This window comes from Leuresthes tenuis, unplaced genomic scaffold, assembly GCF_036924035.1.
Source record: "Leuresthes tenuis unplaced genomic scaffold, fLeuTen1.0.hap1 SCAF_15, whole genome shotgun sequence".
Classification (NCBI taxonomy): Eukaryota; Metazoa; Chordata; class Actinopteri; order Atheriniformes; family Atherinopsidae; genus Leuresthes; species Leuresthes tenuis.
In genome coordinates this window covers 15494777-15511412 of record NW_027325369.1, presented here as the reverse complement: position 1 = coordinate 15511412, position 16636 = coordinate 15494777, and the positions used below count along the sequence as shown (strand labels likewise).

The window sequence follows — 16636 nt, the reverse complement described above, 5'->3', positions numbered from 1 at the left end:
CTGCTGATAAATAATTGTCTAAAGATACAATTTAAAATATGTTCTTGCTCCTTGTCTGTTGTGTACATCCACAACACAGGTTCATCTCTCGAGTTAGGTGCCTTTTTTATGCTTAAATGACTCATAGGTTAGTGTTGAGTGGCTTAACAAACTCACATTACTCTGACAATAGTCTGGAAAATGAGTAAAAAAGCAGCCAAATTCAAAAGAAAACCCTGGAGAACTGTTGTTCAAGACCCTTTTCAAAGATCACAAGAAAGTCTGGGTCCTTTGAAGCAATGTAAAGAAATGGTGATGGATCAATGGTGGTCATTACTTCCTATGTTTCAAAGCAGCAAAACAAAGCTGGTAGGTGCTGCATGTGGCTTGGAGTGAACATTGGCTATATTATCATCGTTTGCATCTTCCAAAACATTTTAAGCCAGTAAATCAAACAGATATGTCAGCCAGGCCATTTCGAGCGGAAACATCACTTGAAGCAAAGTGTCAAACCACATATTGTCAAATAAATGAAAGATGAATTAGGATGCTATTCAGGGTTTATTTAAAAAAAGAACAAACGCACAAAGTGAATTTCACTGCAGCAACTTTTGGTATGTTTGATCGGGGAGGAAGCCACAAAGCCGAGGTCTAATCTGCAGACTGATACATCGCAGCAACACAGGGGACAAGAGTCAGCTGATAGAGACACTGTGAGGACGGCAGACAACAAACAGCCCTGAGAGACACGCACAGAAAGAGAGGGAGGGTGAAAGTGTGCGAGGAATGCAGGGGCCACATTGCTGCTGCTGCTGCTGCAAAACCCCAACCAGACAAGAAAAAGGCTCCATTGTTCCAGCGATGGCCGTAGAGCACTGACCTCTGTTCATCAGCCAAGAGCAGTCAGTCTGTTTCATCTGTTTTGACTACTTTGATTGGCCTCCACTATGACACTATTGTCATGAGGCACAGAGCGCTTTTGTGATTCTTATTTTTCTGTTTTTGTTTTTGTTTTGTTTTTTTTAATCTTACGCAAGTAGACCGGATAGAAAGACTTGATAAGGGGAAATGGTGGCAGAGCAGGGAAAATGAAGAAAATAACTCTGGATAACAGGTAGTGTTCTGCTCCGGGGTCTGAACCTTCATTTGAACTCTTCAAACGAAAGTAAACATCTTTTTTATTATTTTTTAGGTTTCCTGTGCATAAGTCCAGCTCGGATGATGGATCAGGAGGTAAGTTCTAGTTTTAAATTTCACATTTTTTTCTTCTTTTACATATTCCTTTTTTTCTGGTCTTTTTTGGTCTTATAAGCATTTGACTTATTTCATAACAGCGATGATGGTGTTGAGGGAATCTGTTTGAATCCAAAGTACTGCCCTTATGTGTGCATTTAAGAAAATGTGTTTGGATTGTGTGATTTTTCTGTGTAATTAAAGCAATAAATGTTACTTCATAGGGAAATGGGATGCAAAGAGAAAGAGCAAGTCTTTTTGGCAGAGTTTCCGTAAGTCACCGAAAGGAGCGACGCGTCTGATTTCTAAAGGTGCGTTAAATGATCGCAAGAAGTTTTTCTTCATAGGAACGATGTCACATCACTGCTCTATTCTTTTATTTGAATTTCAGGCAATTTACTTTTTCTTTTTTCTTTTTTCCTTGCAGGGGATGATGTTGGTTTCGTGGCCAGTGAAATTACCATGAGTGACGAAGAGCGAATTCAGCTGATGATGATGGTGAAGGAGAATATGATCTCCATAGAAGAAGCCCTTGCACGGGTATGGTGTCATGAATGCCAAAAAAACTTGACTTTGCTTAGCTGGCTGTGGAAAAGACCCAACGTTCGCTCACTAAATATGCATCTTTGAATTGAGTTTGTTTAAGGAGAAAAAGTCAGTTGAATAAATAAATAATCAAGCGTTTTGATGAAGTAAAAATATCAAATAGAATTTGTTTCAAAGCATCATGTGTCCTTCCTGTAAGTAAATCTTTTTATGGAATATTCCAGATGTACACAATGCCTACGTCATCAACTAACAGGCTCATCTTTTCTTACAGCTGAAGGAGTTTGAGATACAAAACAGACAAACGTGCCAGTCCGATCTCTCGGAGTCTCCCGATCCCTCAGGTCCCGGCACAAATGAGTCCTTCAGCTGCAACGTAAGTCTCTGAGGGCGTCTTAGCTGCTGTGTAATGCTGAATCACTAACTCGGGCTGTGTGTTGTGCATGAAGGCCTCTGATTTAGCAGTGCCAAGGCTGCTGAGCTGTTGACAGTGCTTCTCTCTGTGGCTCTGCCCCTGTCCCGGTGATGAACCGGGGCCCCTCTAAAGCCCTGCAGCTCAGGGCCCTCTCCCAACCGCAGGGCACCGGGTGAACTTCTATTCATCGCTGTCAAAGCGCTAACCCCCTATTGTGCTGTAGTGAGCGGGTGGATTCAGCACAGGGGGCTGTTATGCAGTTCGCAGCTCTTTTATGCATGGGTGGGGTGATTAGGGGGCTCAGGTTCAGGGCGCATTTTTCAGATTCGTCTGGATGACCTGACTGTTTCTCTTTGCTCTCTCTGTGTATTTTGGTGATTTACTTCTTCTCTTGTTGCTCCTAGTTGATTTTGACCATTTATTTTTGTTTAATGAGCTTTCTATGAGTCTCTGGATGTGTGACCTGGGTGAGACGTGCTGCTCATGTTTTGCTTTGCATGCCTGACCCAGGTCTTCAAATGTACCACTGACTTTCAATTGATGGTTAAGGTAGTTTCCAAGCAGCTAGCTTTTCACTTTCTCACGTATAGAAAGCCTTTTATAGTCTGCTTTGACACACCGCATATTTATGAGCTGTCTGCATGGGCCACAGTGTGATTTCCCTGTACACATACAGCTGGTGGTAGCACCAGTATTTCTAGCACAGCTGAGATATTAAGAATAGATAATGATTAAAGAGTACTCTGAAATTTGTGAGCTTGAGCGTTAGTAGCAAGTATAATCTTCTTTCTTATCCAAAATATTCCATATAAGAAGTGTAATCTACTGTTAGCAGAGATATGGTGTTGTTTACCAGTAAAGCCCTGTTGTAATAAACAGTTCTGACTTGTCTCTCCTATCAGCCTTGTGACCTGTCTGATAATGAAGATGAATCGCTGACGTTTAAAAGGCTCCACAAACTGGTCAACTCAACTCGGAAAGTGAAGAAGAAGCTGATCAGAATTGATGAACCCAGGAGGCCTGAAGTGGAGGGTACTAAAACCTAAAACCTAAAACCAGACTACGTTAAGGAAGGCACAAGTCGGCGTGGCAGCTGTTAGATTTTAAAGGAGCTGTCTGTAACTGTTACTGACATCTAGTGGTCAAGTTGTAAGATAGCAACCGTTTGAAATGCCAACTATCTAGTCACAATCTGCTTCTATATTTATGGGCTAGGCTAGGCTCTGGTGCACAAATCCATACAAATAATTAACTTTAAATCCAGAGAGACATTATCAAAGCAATTCAATACTAATAGAAAAATAGTTTTTAATTATATAACTTTTTTTTTTCTCATCAATCTTTATTCTAACAAACTGTAAGTCTACTACGATAGTAAGTGTGTTGTTTATGTTTTTATTGCCATAATATGTGCTGCAACGTGATAACAGTTAGTTTCGACAGAGGAAACTAACTGTAAAAATAAAAATGCCAAATCTCTTCCTTTCTCTCGTTACCCACACAGAGAGCCTGAATGTAGATGGTCTTCCCAGTGGAGATGCCTCCATGTCCCTGTATTCAGGTGTGCAGAAGAAGCCTTTAGTTTGTCCCGTTGACTCCTTGGCTTCAGCTCTGCAGGAACAACTCTCCTATGACAGGGACTCCGACAGCATGACCACCTCCCACTCATCCAGCAGTTTGGACACGTGCAGCAGCCAAAAGATTTTCCAGGCTTTTAGCAAGCCTAGCGGGAGCCCCGTTCACCAGGAGGCCAGAGTGGAAGAAGAAGAAGTTAGGGAAGCGGGTGAGGGCTCTTCCTTTTCGGAAGCGGAGCCTTGCAACGACGAGGAGCCCAAACTTGCTCGCTCAGTGACGGATGGGGAGCTTCGTCACCGGCTGCTTGGCTCTCTCGGTCACCACGGGGTGAGTACAGAGGAGGCTTCTAATGAGGGCTGAAGTGTTCTGACTGTGCAGCGGTCACATCACATGCTATAATCCAACCCAGATTTAGATTTGGTAGTAAGACCTAAAAAGACCATCTTCCACTTTGTGTTTAATGTCGTCAGTTATTCTCTTCTCTTCAATCTGCAAAGCAGTCAATGTAATTATCCCTTATCTGCTGTTGAGATTTATGCTTTAACACTCACCGGGTTCTACGTTGCTTTGATTTTTGTCCAGAGAGCTTGCAGCTTTGGAGGGTTCGACCTGACCAACCGCTCGGTGCACCCAGTCACCTCTGACAATGATAACAATGTATGTACCAGTCAAAAGAAATATTCAGCACTGTTCAAAGTGAGGTTCGGGCCAGCTATTAAGAGACGTTACTGGGCTGCTCTAAGCAGCTGCTAGCATTTAACTGGCTAGTTGCTAGCAGCCACAGCTGGAGCTGCGAGGCAGTTACTAACATCTGTGACTAGGTTGGTCAGCAGCTGTTTGCTGCATAGGAACAGTCGCAATTGCTAGCCGCCGCCTTGCAGATACAGCTGCTATCATTCGCAGCTGCTAAGCTGGTCAGCCTAGCTGCTACATGTCATTTCTCAGTCCGGCTGATGAGCAGTAGAAAGTGAATACATAATCATTTACTTAGAAATATTCACGTTTTTAGCGCAACAGGCTTTAACTGGTGTTCTCTGCTCCTTCTCTCCTTCTTTTTGACTGTAAATTTAGACAAAAGATGGAGATGGTGGCGAGAGGGACGGAGTGAAGTCTCCACCAATGTCACGTATTTCTCTGGGCAAGAAAGTCAAGTCCGTGAGAGAAACTATGAGAAAACACATATCCAAGAGGTATCATTGTTCTCTCTCCGAACAGGTATGTTGTGGAATCTTTGGTTTGTTACAGTTTCAGGCTGTCTGTGAGAATTGTGGAGCAGGGATGATGATTTCTTGCTTGTCCTTCCGCGTTCCAGTCGAGCCCAGACCGCGCGTCGAGCAGCCCTCACTCGCCTCAGACAGACTCCGATTCTTTGGAGAAACCCAAACTGAAACTGGGAGGGTCTGTGGAGAGCCTGAGGAGTTCTCTCAGCGGACAGAGCTCCATGAGTAAGTCTGCGGGTTTTGCTGATTCGGGTGTACGTTCGGATACCTTACACTGTTTGTTTGAACTCGTCCTTGGAACTCCAGATGTGGAGTGTTTATCATATAAGTGTTTGAAGGACTTTAAATTGCCTTGGCGGTTTTAAACATTCAGTTTCCACTGTTCTCGTCTTAGTGGAAAACTTCAACCTCCAGCAGTCGGGTGAAAGCTCATATGAAAAATGTTTGAAATATTAACAGGACTGTAGAGGCTTGTGGTCTTGATGTTTATCTTTGGTGATTTGTTTAGGCGGCCAGACGGTTGGCACCACCGACTCCTCCAACAGCAACAGGGAGAGCGTGAAGTCAGAGGATGGAGAGGAAGATGAGGTGCCTTACCGTGGACCCTTCTGTGGACGTGCTCTGGTTCATACCGACTTCACACCAAGTCCCTATGACACGGACTCTCTCAAACTCAAGGTACACCACATCAGATCACAGAATACACCCACCTGAGCACATATGTTCAAAGAAACTCAAGCCTCACTGGACTTCTTTTGCAGAGTGGAGACGTTATTGATATCATTAGTAAGCCCCCTATGGGTACGTGGATGGGGATGCTCAATGGTAAAGTCGGCACCTTCAAGTTCATTTATGTGGATGTTCTGAATGAAGAGGTGAAGCCCAAAAAGACACGCAGGAGAAGGAAGGCCCAGCACCCCAAACCCACGTCTGTGGAGGAGCTGCTCGATCGCATCAACCTCAAAGTGATAACCCCATCACACACACACACACACACAGGGGTGGAAAAGCTTTTATGGTGCAGACAAAAAGCAAAACCTCTACTTTTGTTCGAAAGAATATGGCAGCGAATGTCCTGAAGACACAAACGTCTGCATTTAAAGTCAGAAGAATTGTGTTTCTTCAGATCATTTAAAAACTATCTATTTATCTATTGTACTGTGTTTGTAATAAACCTGTTTGTTAGCTTAACAGCTGTGATGTTACTGTGCTGTATGGCACCAGAAAGGCTTTGCTACCCAAGATGTCTTTGAGTAAGAAACCAGCAAATATATTGGTGCAGAAAAAAGGGTCTTCAGGACAGATTTTCTTCCTTTTATTTTAAAAACCTTTGAAATTTACACAGGTTTTCTTGGTTAAATAATAAAATTTCTTTATTTATTCATCTGTTCATCCTCTCCTCCCCACAGGAGCACCTCCCCACCTTCCTTTTCAACGGGTACGAGGATCTGGACACGTTCAAGTTGCTCGAAGAGGAGGACCTGGACGAGCTGAACATCGGAGACCCTCAGCACAGAGCTGTGCTGCTCACTGCTGTGGAGCTGCTCCAGGAGTATGACGGTGGGTCGAACGCAAAACAAGGAGGTCCTGCAGCACACCTGAGACTCAGAACACAGCAACACTCCCTCCTCTAGAAATCAAACATGCAGTCACATGCAGCCACGGCTAAGACGAACATATTCCAGCACAACCAGTTTTACAGCTTCAGATCAGCAATATGACTCTGACCCCCCCCACCCCGTTGGTTGTGTGTCTTGCAGGAAGCAGCGACCCCGAGCGAAGCAGCCATTCTGGAGGCTCACAGGAGAAGCTGCTGCTGGACAGGCGTGGGGTCCTGGGGGACTCCCCGCGGGACTCGGGCTGCTACGAGAGCAACGAGAACCTGGAGAACGGTAATGACAGCCTGAGTCGCCTGTGAACCTCTTCTTCAGCCCTCTTCTGCCTCATCCTCCTGTAGAAAGACTCTTGTGGCCTCTTGTTCTTTTTTTTTTTATGATGCTCAAGCATTCCAAGCCACCGACTTCAGCTTTCATGCTCTCGTGGAAAGACTCTGCTGTCCTCACAATTACTTCTGGCGCTCTATTTTTCTTCAAGCATCACCATGCTTTCCTCCTGTTTCTGCATCACTTTTAGTCAGTAGAGCGCTTTCGAAGGTTGACATGACTTTGTTTTCTTTACAAGAGTAAATACTCACCATGATAATCAAAACGGGGCATGACGCCGGAGTACTACACCATTACAGGACTGGAAAGTGACCTGACTTCATGTGTAACTCAGAAGCCAAATCATATGTGGAGCAGCTCGCAGGTCTGCTCACAAATAGATGTGCAGCTGTGGCTTGTGTGGTGGTTTTCACGTTTGCTGAAAATAGTGACAGCTGAGTCATCGTGCGATAGGTTTAATTCTTTTTTTTAAAAAGGCTTTCTCTGTAATCGCAGAGCATATTTTACGTGAATGCTTGGTTTATTCATAGCTATATGATTCTTTCTGTGGTTAACCGGACTGGTGTCAAAAATGCAGAGGGTGTCTGAATGTCAACATGCTACGTGCGTCGAGAACAATGTTAGCTCAGCCTCACTGAAGTGTTTCCTTTTTTTTTCTCTCTCTCTTAAGATTCCGCTGTTTATGTGTATATTTTTTTAAGTCCAGTAAAAGACAAATGTTGCACAATATTTTATCATGTGCCTGAAAGCTGCATAATGCAGGAGAAGTAAAGTATTTACCTGATGATATACGGCATATGGCGTATATGGCATTTTGTATCATCGTAAAACGCACTGAAACGCAGATGTTTAACGCAACTAAAAGTTCAACCCGCTTTTCAGGGGAGTGGGGCAGCTTTAGGGTCTCTGTGTTTTCTGAAGTGTGCTTCTGTCATGGTTGAGCGTGAGGAATAAACTGCTCCGTGCTTTATCACACTTGACTGCTTGCCTTTCTTTCGTTCATCATTCACGCCAGCGCACGTTTAATTTTCTTTTCTTTTTTTTAAGCTGTCCTTCCCACCACAGACTGCTCTGCCTTTGCTCTGTTTTGGTCAAATACATTCAGCGGCACCTGCATGATCTCCACGTACTTGTTTATTTCAGGGAGGGACAAAAAGACAGCTTCAGCCATGAGCAGGTCCTCATCTGGATTTGAGTCCAACCACCTCCTGTCCCCCGAGTACCCCATCCTCCCCCAGCTCCTCACCTCCACCTCCTCACCTCAAAGTAAACCAAGATGTCTTCCCTCTGTCCCACACTCACCTAGACCCCCGAAGAACTGCTTAAGACGCCTTAGTCCTGCAAAAGGTCATATTCAGAGCGGCGCCACTGCTAGGAGCCAGAGCTGCGTGGAGCTGAGAAGAAACCCAGCGCCGAATCTCCCGTGCCGCTGCTTCTCCCTGATGGTTCTCCACAAAGAGCGGGAGGCTAAACCCCTAATCCCAAAAGATTGGGTTATGGCCACCGCCAAGACTGAGCAGGGCACGCACCAGGAAATAAATCCTAAAAAAGAACACATGCTCATGCTTCCAGCCTCCCGTTCCTTGACTATGTCACGCAGTGCAGAGTGTAGCGCTTCAGAAAAGGATGTTTTGTCTGTGCCCAAACAGGCGGAAACATCACAGAGCACACACCTCGGGCTGCAACCTGCAGCAGAATGTGGAACGACGCCTTGTCCGCCAGATTCGTGTCAAGACCTCTTACAAACAGAAACTACCTGCAGGCACAACCACGCAGATAAGAGGAGTCGCTCAGTTTCAGCCACTGCAGAAGCCCATAGACTGAAAATGACAAGAGCCACAAAGACGTCCACCGACTCGACAAATCTGAGGTCTCGCATGGAAAAAAATCCTGCTCAGGGGGATTAATCAGAACCTGGAGTCTGCATCTGTGGTACTGTATGTAGTGATGTCAGAGGTACAGTGAGGCCTCGCATGGTTGGTCTGATAAGTTTTGTTTGGTAAAGTTCCTAACTGAGTAAAATGACTCAGCAGCATGTAAGTGGCAGGCATGATGCGAGTGAGAGTCTCTTTTAGTTTAGGAACCGTCCTTTAAATTCCATCCAACAATTCCTTGTGGTTGTAGAACTCAAAGCAGCGCTGAGCTGAGTGGGGATTCATGGTGAGTGTGAGCAGCCAGTCACAACGTTTTTTGTTTTTTTTCTGGAACTGCCAACCCTGATAATGAAGTCAAAGTTAAATTTGTATGGTGTCATACTGATATGGTAAATCCATTTAAGCTTCTGTGAAACGAGGTGACGAGACCACATTTGCTGAAGATCTTTAGTGGACTATTTTTTGAACATCTGTAGTTTTTTTTTGTTTGTTTGTTTGTTTTTTCCTTGTCGTTTCATCCAGATTTCTAATGATTTCTGAAAATGTAACCACAGGTTTTCAAAGACTTGGGGGAACAAATACTGTAGCTCGACATAAAAGAGCTGTGATCTGAGCAGACCTTTCTACTGAAACCCAGTTTCATTGGGCCTAACCGGAGTCCAACGCTTACAGAATTCTCATTTCTTCCAAACAAAACCTTGATTAATAAATGACTCGCTGCTGGATTTGATGCGACTAAACATTTTCAGACTGTTCAGTACGAACATAACTACGTTTTAACCGTGTAATCACTGACAAAAGGCTTCTTCATAAACGACATTGGGGAAAATGTCAGACAACCAGCTTTTAAAAAAAGAAAGCTTCCAGCTACTGAAATATACACGACTCTGCGACATCACGGCTGAGCAGCTCCACTCCGGCAAACATCTGTCGACGGATGTAGAGGCATCTGAAACTGTTTATTTCACTCCCGTTTCACACAATTCAAATTTCGTCCTAGTGGATTTTGTAATGCCGTGTTCATTCATTCAATAAAGTCTCCGTCATCCATTGTAAAAATGCTCAACGAGGCTGTTTATCTGTTATCTCACATCAACAAAGTGAACAAGTATGCTACTGGGAGTCTTTCTTTAGTATTCAGAAACATCCCATGTGATCTGCCCCAGGAAATTAGTGAACCTTCATCACTGTTAACAGAAAATTCATATGATTTATTTCCACGTACACTGATCATTTAAAATACACTACATACAGTCAGGCCCATGTATATTTGGACACTGACATAAGTTTGGTTATTTTAGCCAAAACATTTTCAAAATATAGTTATGTAATCAATGTGGGATTAAAGTGCAGACTTTCAGCTTTAATTTGAGGGTATTCACATCCAATTTGAAGGAAGGGTTTAGGAATTACAGCTCTTTATGATGTGGCCGCCTCTTTTTCAAGGGACCAAAGCTAATTGGACAATTTACTCAAAAGCTATTTTATACGCGGCTGACGATTCGCTCATTAATCCATCATCAATTAAGCGGCTCAAAGGTCTGGAGTTGATTCCTTGTGTGACTGTTGCTGCGAACCCACGACATGCAGTCAAACGAGCTCTCAGTGGAAGTGAAACAGACCACCCTTAGGCTGAAAAAAGAAGAAATCTATCAGCCAGATAGAGGAAATGTCAGGAGTGGCCAAATCAACAGAGCGCACAGGTGAGCTCAGGAACTCAAAAAGGCCTGGACGTCCACGGAATGGTGGATGATCGCAGGATCCTTTCCATGGAGGAGAAAAAAAAAAAACCTCGCAGCATCCAACCAAGTGAAGAACACTCCTGGAAGCAGGTGTTGCTTTCCCAGTTATTGATGATGTGACAGATGCAGCCGGGTGAATTCTGAAGTGTATTGGATGGCGCGTCACAGTACAAATGGAAAATTACCCAAAACATGCTGCGAAATCAACCCAAAAGTTTTTTTTAAGGCAAAGAAGTGGAATATTCTGTAATAACCGAGTCGAACGCCCAGATCTCAACCCGATCGAGTGTGCGTTTCACTTGCTTAAGAAAAAAATTTCAAGCAGAAAGACCCACAAAGGAGCAACAACTGAAGATTGCTGCGGTAAAGGCCTGGCAAAGCATCACAAAGAAGGAAACCCAATGTTTGCTGATCTCCACGGGCTCCAGACTTTAGGCAGTCATTGACTGCAAAGTATTCTCAACAAAGTATTAAAAATTGTAGGAAAATGGCTGCATTTCCTAAGCGTTTCACGGGATATTTTTGTTCAACCCCCTGAATTAAACCTGAAAGTCTGCACTTCAGTTGCATCTCAGTCATTTCATTTCACATGCATAGTGGTGACATGCAGAGCACAAATCATGAAAATTGTATCACTGCCCAAATATTTCTGGGCCTGACTGTATTCTTTTTGTAGTTCTTATTTGTTAACTGTCCTTGATTTACATCTTCTAGCAACTGTGTCTCATTAAATAACTATTCCTGTGACTGGCCTTGGGTGAAGGCAGGCTTTAGTGGCTGAATTTGTTCACAGTTTAGCCCGTGGAGGCATTTCCTGAAGGCACTGCTTGACCAGCCCCAGTGCATCCACGGCGGTACCCCAGGCGAGGGTGACTCCCCAGCCCCCGTGCCCGTAGTTGTGGACCACAGGCAGCCGGCGTCCCTGCAGCTGAACCGTCTCCCTCTCCACCCTCGGGTTCCTCCTGCTCGGCCTCAGACCGACCCACTCGCCCAGAACTTTGGCTCTGCTCAGTGACGGCTCCAGCCTGCTGCAGCGCTCCAGGATGCTTTTACTATCTCCTTGGTCCACCTGTAGCCTCCAGTCTCCATCCTGCCTCGTCCCACCTACAGTGACGCTGTGTATGCCGGGGTAGATGTAGGTCTTCCCATCTCCGTCTCTGATGAAGTGCTGTAACCAGGGCGCTTCCACTTTGAGGACCTGGCCTCTGACTGGGTAAACCTCAGCGTCACCCACCAATGTTTTAGAGCCCAGGCCAGAGCAGTTGACAATGAGATCAAAGTTGGTACTTAATTCCTGGAGACTGTGGACTTTCCTCTGCTCCACCCGACCTCCAGCTTCCCTGAACCTTTCAAAAAAAACATTTTGACACAAGTTTACTTGGCTACAATTATAAAAAAAATTTAAATGAGCTTTAATCACTTTACAATTAAATGTAATTTAAAGCTTTGAAGAAGAATAATAGTTGCCTAAACTTCTTTGACTTTTAAAACGAAGGACGAACCTCTTCTCGAGCCACGGCAGGTAGCTGGAGCATTCACACTTTATAGTGGTGAACGCCTGGCCAAACCTGTGATCCGGGAAACGTTTCAGTTCGCTGTCCGTCATATTTCTGAAGCCAATCACAAACTCCGACCAGAAGGGCTTCTTATTGGCTGGAACCTCTTTAAAAATCTGCCAGCTTGAGAAGAAAAGAAAGAAGGAAAGCAGAGAATGCAAAGACATCCACTTCAGTAGTGATTCTGGCTCTTTAACTTCTTCTGTTTGTTTTTGCTATCTGTGTAATAATTGTTACCCAGAGCTCAGCATTACTCCAGCCTCTGGTGAGTGTTGAGAATGAGCTATGGCCAGCAGGTGATCGAAGCTGTCCTTGAACCAGTGTTTTTGTCTTTCCAAGGGAATATCTGAGAGAGAAATATGATCAAATCAGTCCTTTTTTTTGCAAAACAATGGGTGCTGCATGTTTGCATAAAGGATGGGATTGTGTACCTTGTGAAAACAGTATGACAAAGTAGCAGTTTCTGAGAGGCAATGCGTCATACCTGGATATTCTGCAGCGAACAAGATCCCAGCAGCTCCGTCACTGGTGGTGTCCGGACTGAACTTGTCAGCCACCAGGGTGACGGAGCAGAAAGGAAGAGCCTCGGCGACGCAGACAGCAGTCGAGAAACCAACCACGCCGGCCCCCACGATGACAACCTGGACAGTTTCCATCTTGAACAGCCCTGCGTCTCAAACTGGAGAAGCAGAACTGGGTGAAATACCGATGGACTGCTGAAAGACGAGCTTAAAAAGTTAATATATGACCGAAAACCATAAAATAACAACCGCATACAAGGATCAAGGATCAGTAACGCAAAGCTCACTGTTAACCCCCAACCTTTGTGATAATGCATTACATAAAAGGGAAACCTTGGTCAGATGCAGCGATAATGCATTTGACAATTGGGGGGGGGGGGGGGGGGGGGGTATAACCCTTTTATTATCATATATACAACCATATATTATCTTCTGTCCATACATTGTGTATAAACCCATTTAAATGTTCTCTGGAATGATGGAGGTCATCTTTATTACTTACTACCAATTATAGTTACACATTAATCATTTGAAGTTTGTAGTATAGTCATTTCTTCTATCTTTACTAATTAAGCAATGGTTATAGCAAGGATAAGATTTGTGGGGAAAAAAAAAAGGGGGGGGGGGTGCGGGGATAATACGGTGGCCGACACGTGCAAACGCGTTGCAAATGGCAAAACAAATTCAACAGTAAAACGCTGCAAGAGAAAAATGTTCAAACTTCAAAAGACATGCAAGTGAGAAACGCGAAGAAACAAAAATGTTGTCCCCACCTAGGATAAAAACTAATTCAGCAGAGGGTAGGACGTGTAAACCAGAGGGGGGAGGGGCAAATCGTACCCTGATTAGAGCTATAAAATGAATATCGTTGATTACAGTGGAGAATATCTTCCCAAACACTTTTGCTTTAATACATCTTTAAGTGGCGTAGAAATGGGAAAAAAAACTCTTGTAAAACCCCAATACCACAAAATTGTGCATTGCACTGTAGTGCAACACTCGAGGCCACCGAATATCAAAAGCCAGTTTAAAAGGTTTTATATTTGATTTTCAGACTTGACAGGTGTTTACTTCATAATGGCGGTCAAGTGCAAAGCAAAGAAAAGCTTCACCTACCAGTGATAATATTATCATGTCCTCATTCCGTTTCGAGGAAGACTTTAACCCATATTTATTACGACAGAAAGTTACATGACTATAAACCAATAGTTATGTACAGACTACGAGCTCGTGCGGTCCATAGACAAATAGACGCCACATTGACTGCTGCCGCTTACTCGCGGCCATCTTGGAACAGTGGCACTCGCTCCCATAGACATATAGCGGGAGTTCGTATAAATGTCTATGCTCGCTCCTACAGTAAATTACGTCTGTGGAGGAATAGTATTTCTAATTTACACAATAAAAGTGAGCTATTTTCACGAGGTTTGTTTGTCAAATGTCAGACTCACTTTTTGAGTTTTGTTTTGTTATGTGTTCAGGTTCTTGGTTTATTTTCTTGTCATGTTTTTTTCTCCTGTCACTTAGTTTCGCTCAAGTCACCTGTTTCTGTTCCACAGCTGCACATCATCACCAATCACCTCCCCACAGTATTTAGTTTCTAGGTTTACTCACAGTCATTGCGACATCCTCACCTTACCTTCATGTTCACGCTACGTTTGTTCAGTATTGTCAGACCAGGTTTTTGCCCCATAGTGTTGTCTGTTTCATTAATTCATAGTCCGCATGAAGTAACTTCCGAATCTGGGTCCTCCCTTCTCGCACCGTGACACAGACATAGAACAAAAAAACCAGAAAGCGTTCAGGTGTATTCAGGTCTTTATTTAAAGCATTGCTTGAAGGGTATACATTGCGTTTGAGTATAATAATAACATTAATAATAGCAATAATAATTGGTATTACTATTATTATAATTATTGTTGCTATTATTATTAATAATAATATTATAACATCATCATTATTGTTGTTATAGTAGACATAGGATCTGCTGTCTCTACCCTTTTTGAATATGAGACGTCAGAACCATAGACATTATAAAGAGTAAACGTTATTTTATATCGCCGCAGCGGTTATCACGAGAATATGATCTTTGTTATCTCGAGATAACGCGATAATATGTCGTTATCACGACATAATAGTGCATAAAATAATAATAATCCACGGCCGTTCTTGGCTTCCGTAAAACTCACCTCAAGAGTTTGACCTACAGAAAGGGAGCACGAGAAAGAAGCTCTGCAAAACAATCCTCTTTCAGGGCTTTTTGCTCATTCAAACTTTGTGTAAATATGGTTTGGGGTGGGGTGATGTCATGTTCTTTTGTTTAACTTGAAAATTTACATTTTAAAATAAAAAATTTTTAGGATTTCTATATCATCCTACTTATCTTTACCTCTTCTATTTCTACCCCCTACCCGAACCCGGTCATAGCGGGTTTGTATCCCCACCCTGCTATCATCCATGCAGTTGATGAGAGGTTGGGGTAGCTTGTGGTTGTGGTGTGAGGAGCAGTGATGGCTGGTATTAGGGGAGTGACTCTAGGACGCCACTAATCACTGTCTAACCTCCTGGAGGTATCGTGGGCCCAACTAAACACTGATCAAAGGAGGTCCCCACCTGATGACCCCAATGACATATTTGTCAGCGCTGCTCATGGTCTATATAGGGATTATTCACTGTGTCTGGTCCATTTTCTTCTGTAGCACAAGTTTCTTGTGTTTACTTTGAATCATCTGTCTGTCTTATTTTTTCTGATATATATAGATTTTCATTTATTTCTGAGAGAGAGAGAGAAATTAGATAATGATTCATGTAAATAATTCAATGTAATTGCATTATAATTTAACTGTATTTTGGTATGTTTTGCTTATTGCAACAATGGTTGATACCATTTGTGCCAATTTGTCAATTTGAATCAATCTTGATATAGATATTTTCATTTTTTTCTGAGATGTATGTACATGTAGATATTCATTTTTTCTGATATGCAACTTCTGTCTATTGAGTTTTATCTTATATATGGATTTATGATTTATTATTTGTATATATGTGTGTATTATATTATATACGTGTAAAATAGCTTTCCTATCATACATCTATCACATACCAGAAGATTCAATTACTCTTAAGCCAACTATGAATATTAAAATACGCCGAATCATGTCTCCAGTATCAGGCCTAGCCTACATGTATGACGTTTGAAAATCAGTTTTGTATTCAGCGAATTATGGTTTATCAAATTCGCTGTCACTTCATTGCGCCTGCCAGACAGATTACACTGAGTGGAGTGGTCGATGTGGCGTCTACTCTTTGTTTGTCTATGTCTGCTAGCCCTGTATATACTCTAGTATATAAGATTATCTGCAAACACTTTAGAGGCCAGAGTATATACTCTATAGCAGTGCACTGTACCAATATGGCGGCGCTTTAGGCACGCCCTTCTACAGTCGACGCGGCGACTATAGACGACACGCTTTGATGTCGCCGCTCGGGCTGTCACGTGGTTCACGTAAGCCTCAATAGTTTCAACAGTTCCAACAAAACTTCAAGCTGTCATAGTTTCGTATGGTACAGTGTGAGCTATTGCATGGTAAATATAAACGGTAAATGGTAAAAAGTAAACGTACGTTGTATGGGATGTATTTTCGTGTCAATAATGCTTTTGAGCTGTGGAGTTGACAATTGAAAGTGCTTTGATTACTTTTGAATACTACTACTACTAATAATAATAATAATACATTTTGGAGAGAAAAGTTCGTGTTAGCTTCACTAGGTTACTTACGTGATTGATGCTAACTTTACAAGGTTGGTTGTACTGCCTTTGCAAATAGATCAACAAGTTACCATTTCATTTTTAACATTACTGGAGTCTAAGCACTGTCAGCACTTACCAGTTTTGTGAAATGTCAGCTTTTCCAAAATACCTTTTTTATCTTTATTACCAAGTTTAGTTATTTTGAAAGGATATGTATCAGAACCATGGAGATTTTAAGATTGAGCCATGTACCAGATCTATGAAACAACCATTAATTATGC

At 42.9% G+C, this 16636-nt stretch overlaps 2 protein-coding genes across 5 annotated transcripts in view; one reads left to right on the top strand and one right to left on the bottom strand.

The window, feature by feature from the left end:
* The window catches only part of sash1b (SAM and SH3 domain containing 1b), a 56036-nt gene extending 46212 nt beyond the window's left edge, over positions 1-9824 (top strand). For 2 of the 3 annotated variants that reach the window (XM_072365322.1, XM_072365324.1), the window contains exons 5-18: positions 1172-1212; positions 1437-1523; positions 1640-1752; positions 2033-2134; positions 3076-3205; positions 3678-4075; positions 4331-4405; positions 4820-4963; positions 5061-5193; positions 5477-5646; positions 5730-5933; positions 6378-6528; positions 6729-6860; positions 8055-9824. In XM_072365322.1, the coding sequence (XP_072221423.1) occupies positions 1172-1212; positions 1437-1523; positions 1640-1752; positions 2033-2134; positions 3076-3205; positions 3678-4075; positions 4331-4405; positions 4820-4963; positions 5061-5193; positions 5477-5646; positions 5730-5933; positions 6378-6528; positions 6729-6860; positions 8055-8818 (2644 nt within the window). In that variant the 3' untranslated portion in view covers positions 8819-9824. The remainder of the gene's footprint in view (positions 1-1171; positions 1213-1436; positions 1524-1639; positions 1753-2032; positions 2135-3075; positions 3206-3677; positions 4076-4330; positions 4406-4819; positions 4964-5060; positions 5194-5476; positions 5647-5729; positions 5934-6377; positions 6529-6728; positions 6861-8054) is intronic. The other variant, XM_072365323.1, reaches the window with a different exon arrangement.
* A 151-nt stretch (positions 9825-9975) lies between these two features.
* Positions 9976-14069, bottom strand: ddo (D-aspartate oxidase). 2 transcript variants are annotated; one of them, XM_072365325.1, is made up of 5 exons: positions 13721-14069; positions 12568-12799; positions 12321-12429; positions 12030-12206; positions 9976-11873 (listed from the first exon to the last, which is right to left on the bottom strand). In XM_072365325.1, exons 2-5 carry the CDS (start codon positions 12737-12739, stop codon positions 11315-11317), a joined length of 1017 nt encoding a protein of 338 aa, XP_072221426.1. In that variant the 5' UTR covers positions 12740-12799; positions 13721-14069; the 3' UTR covers positions 9976-11314. The 2 variants fall into 2 exon arrangements, with proteins under 2 accessions (XP_072221426.1, XP_072221427.1); XM_072365326.1 differs by having other exon boundaries at positions 12568-12762.
* Between the last annotated feature and the right edge of the window lie 2567 nt (positions 14070-16636).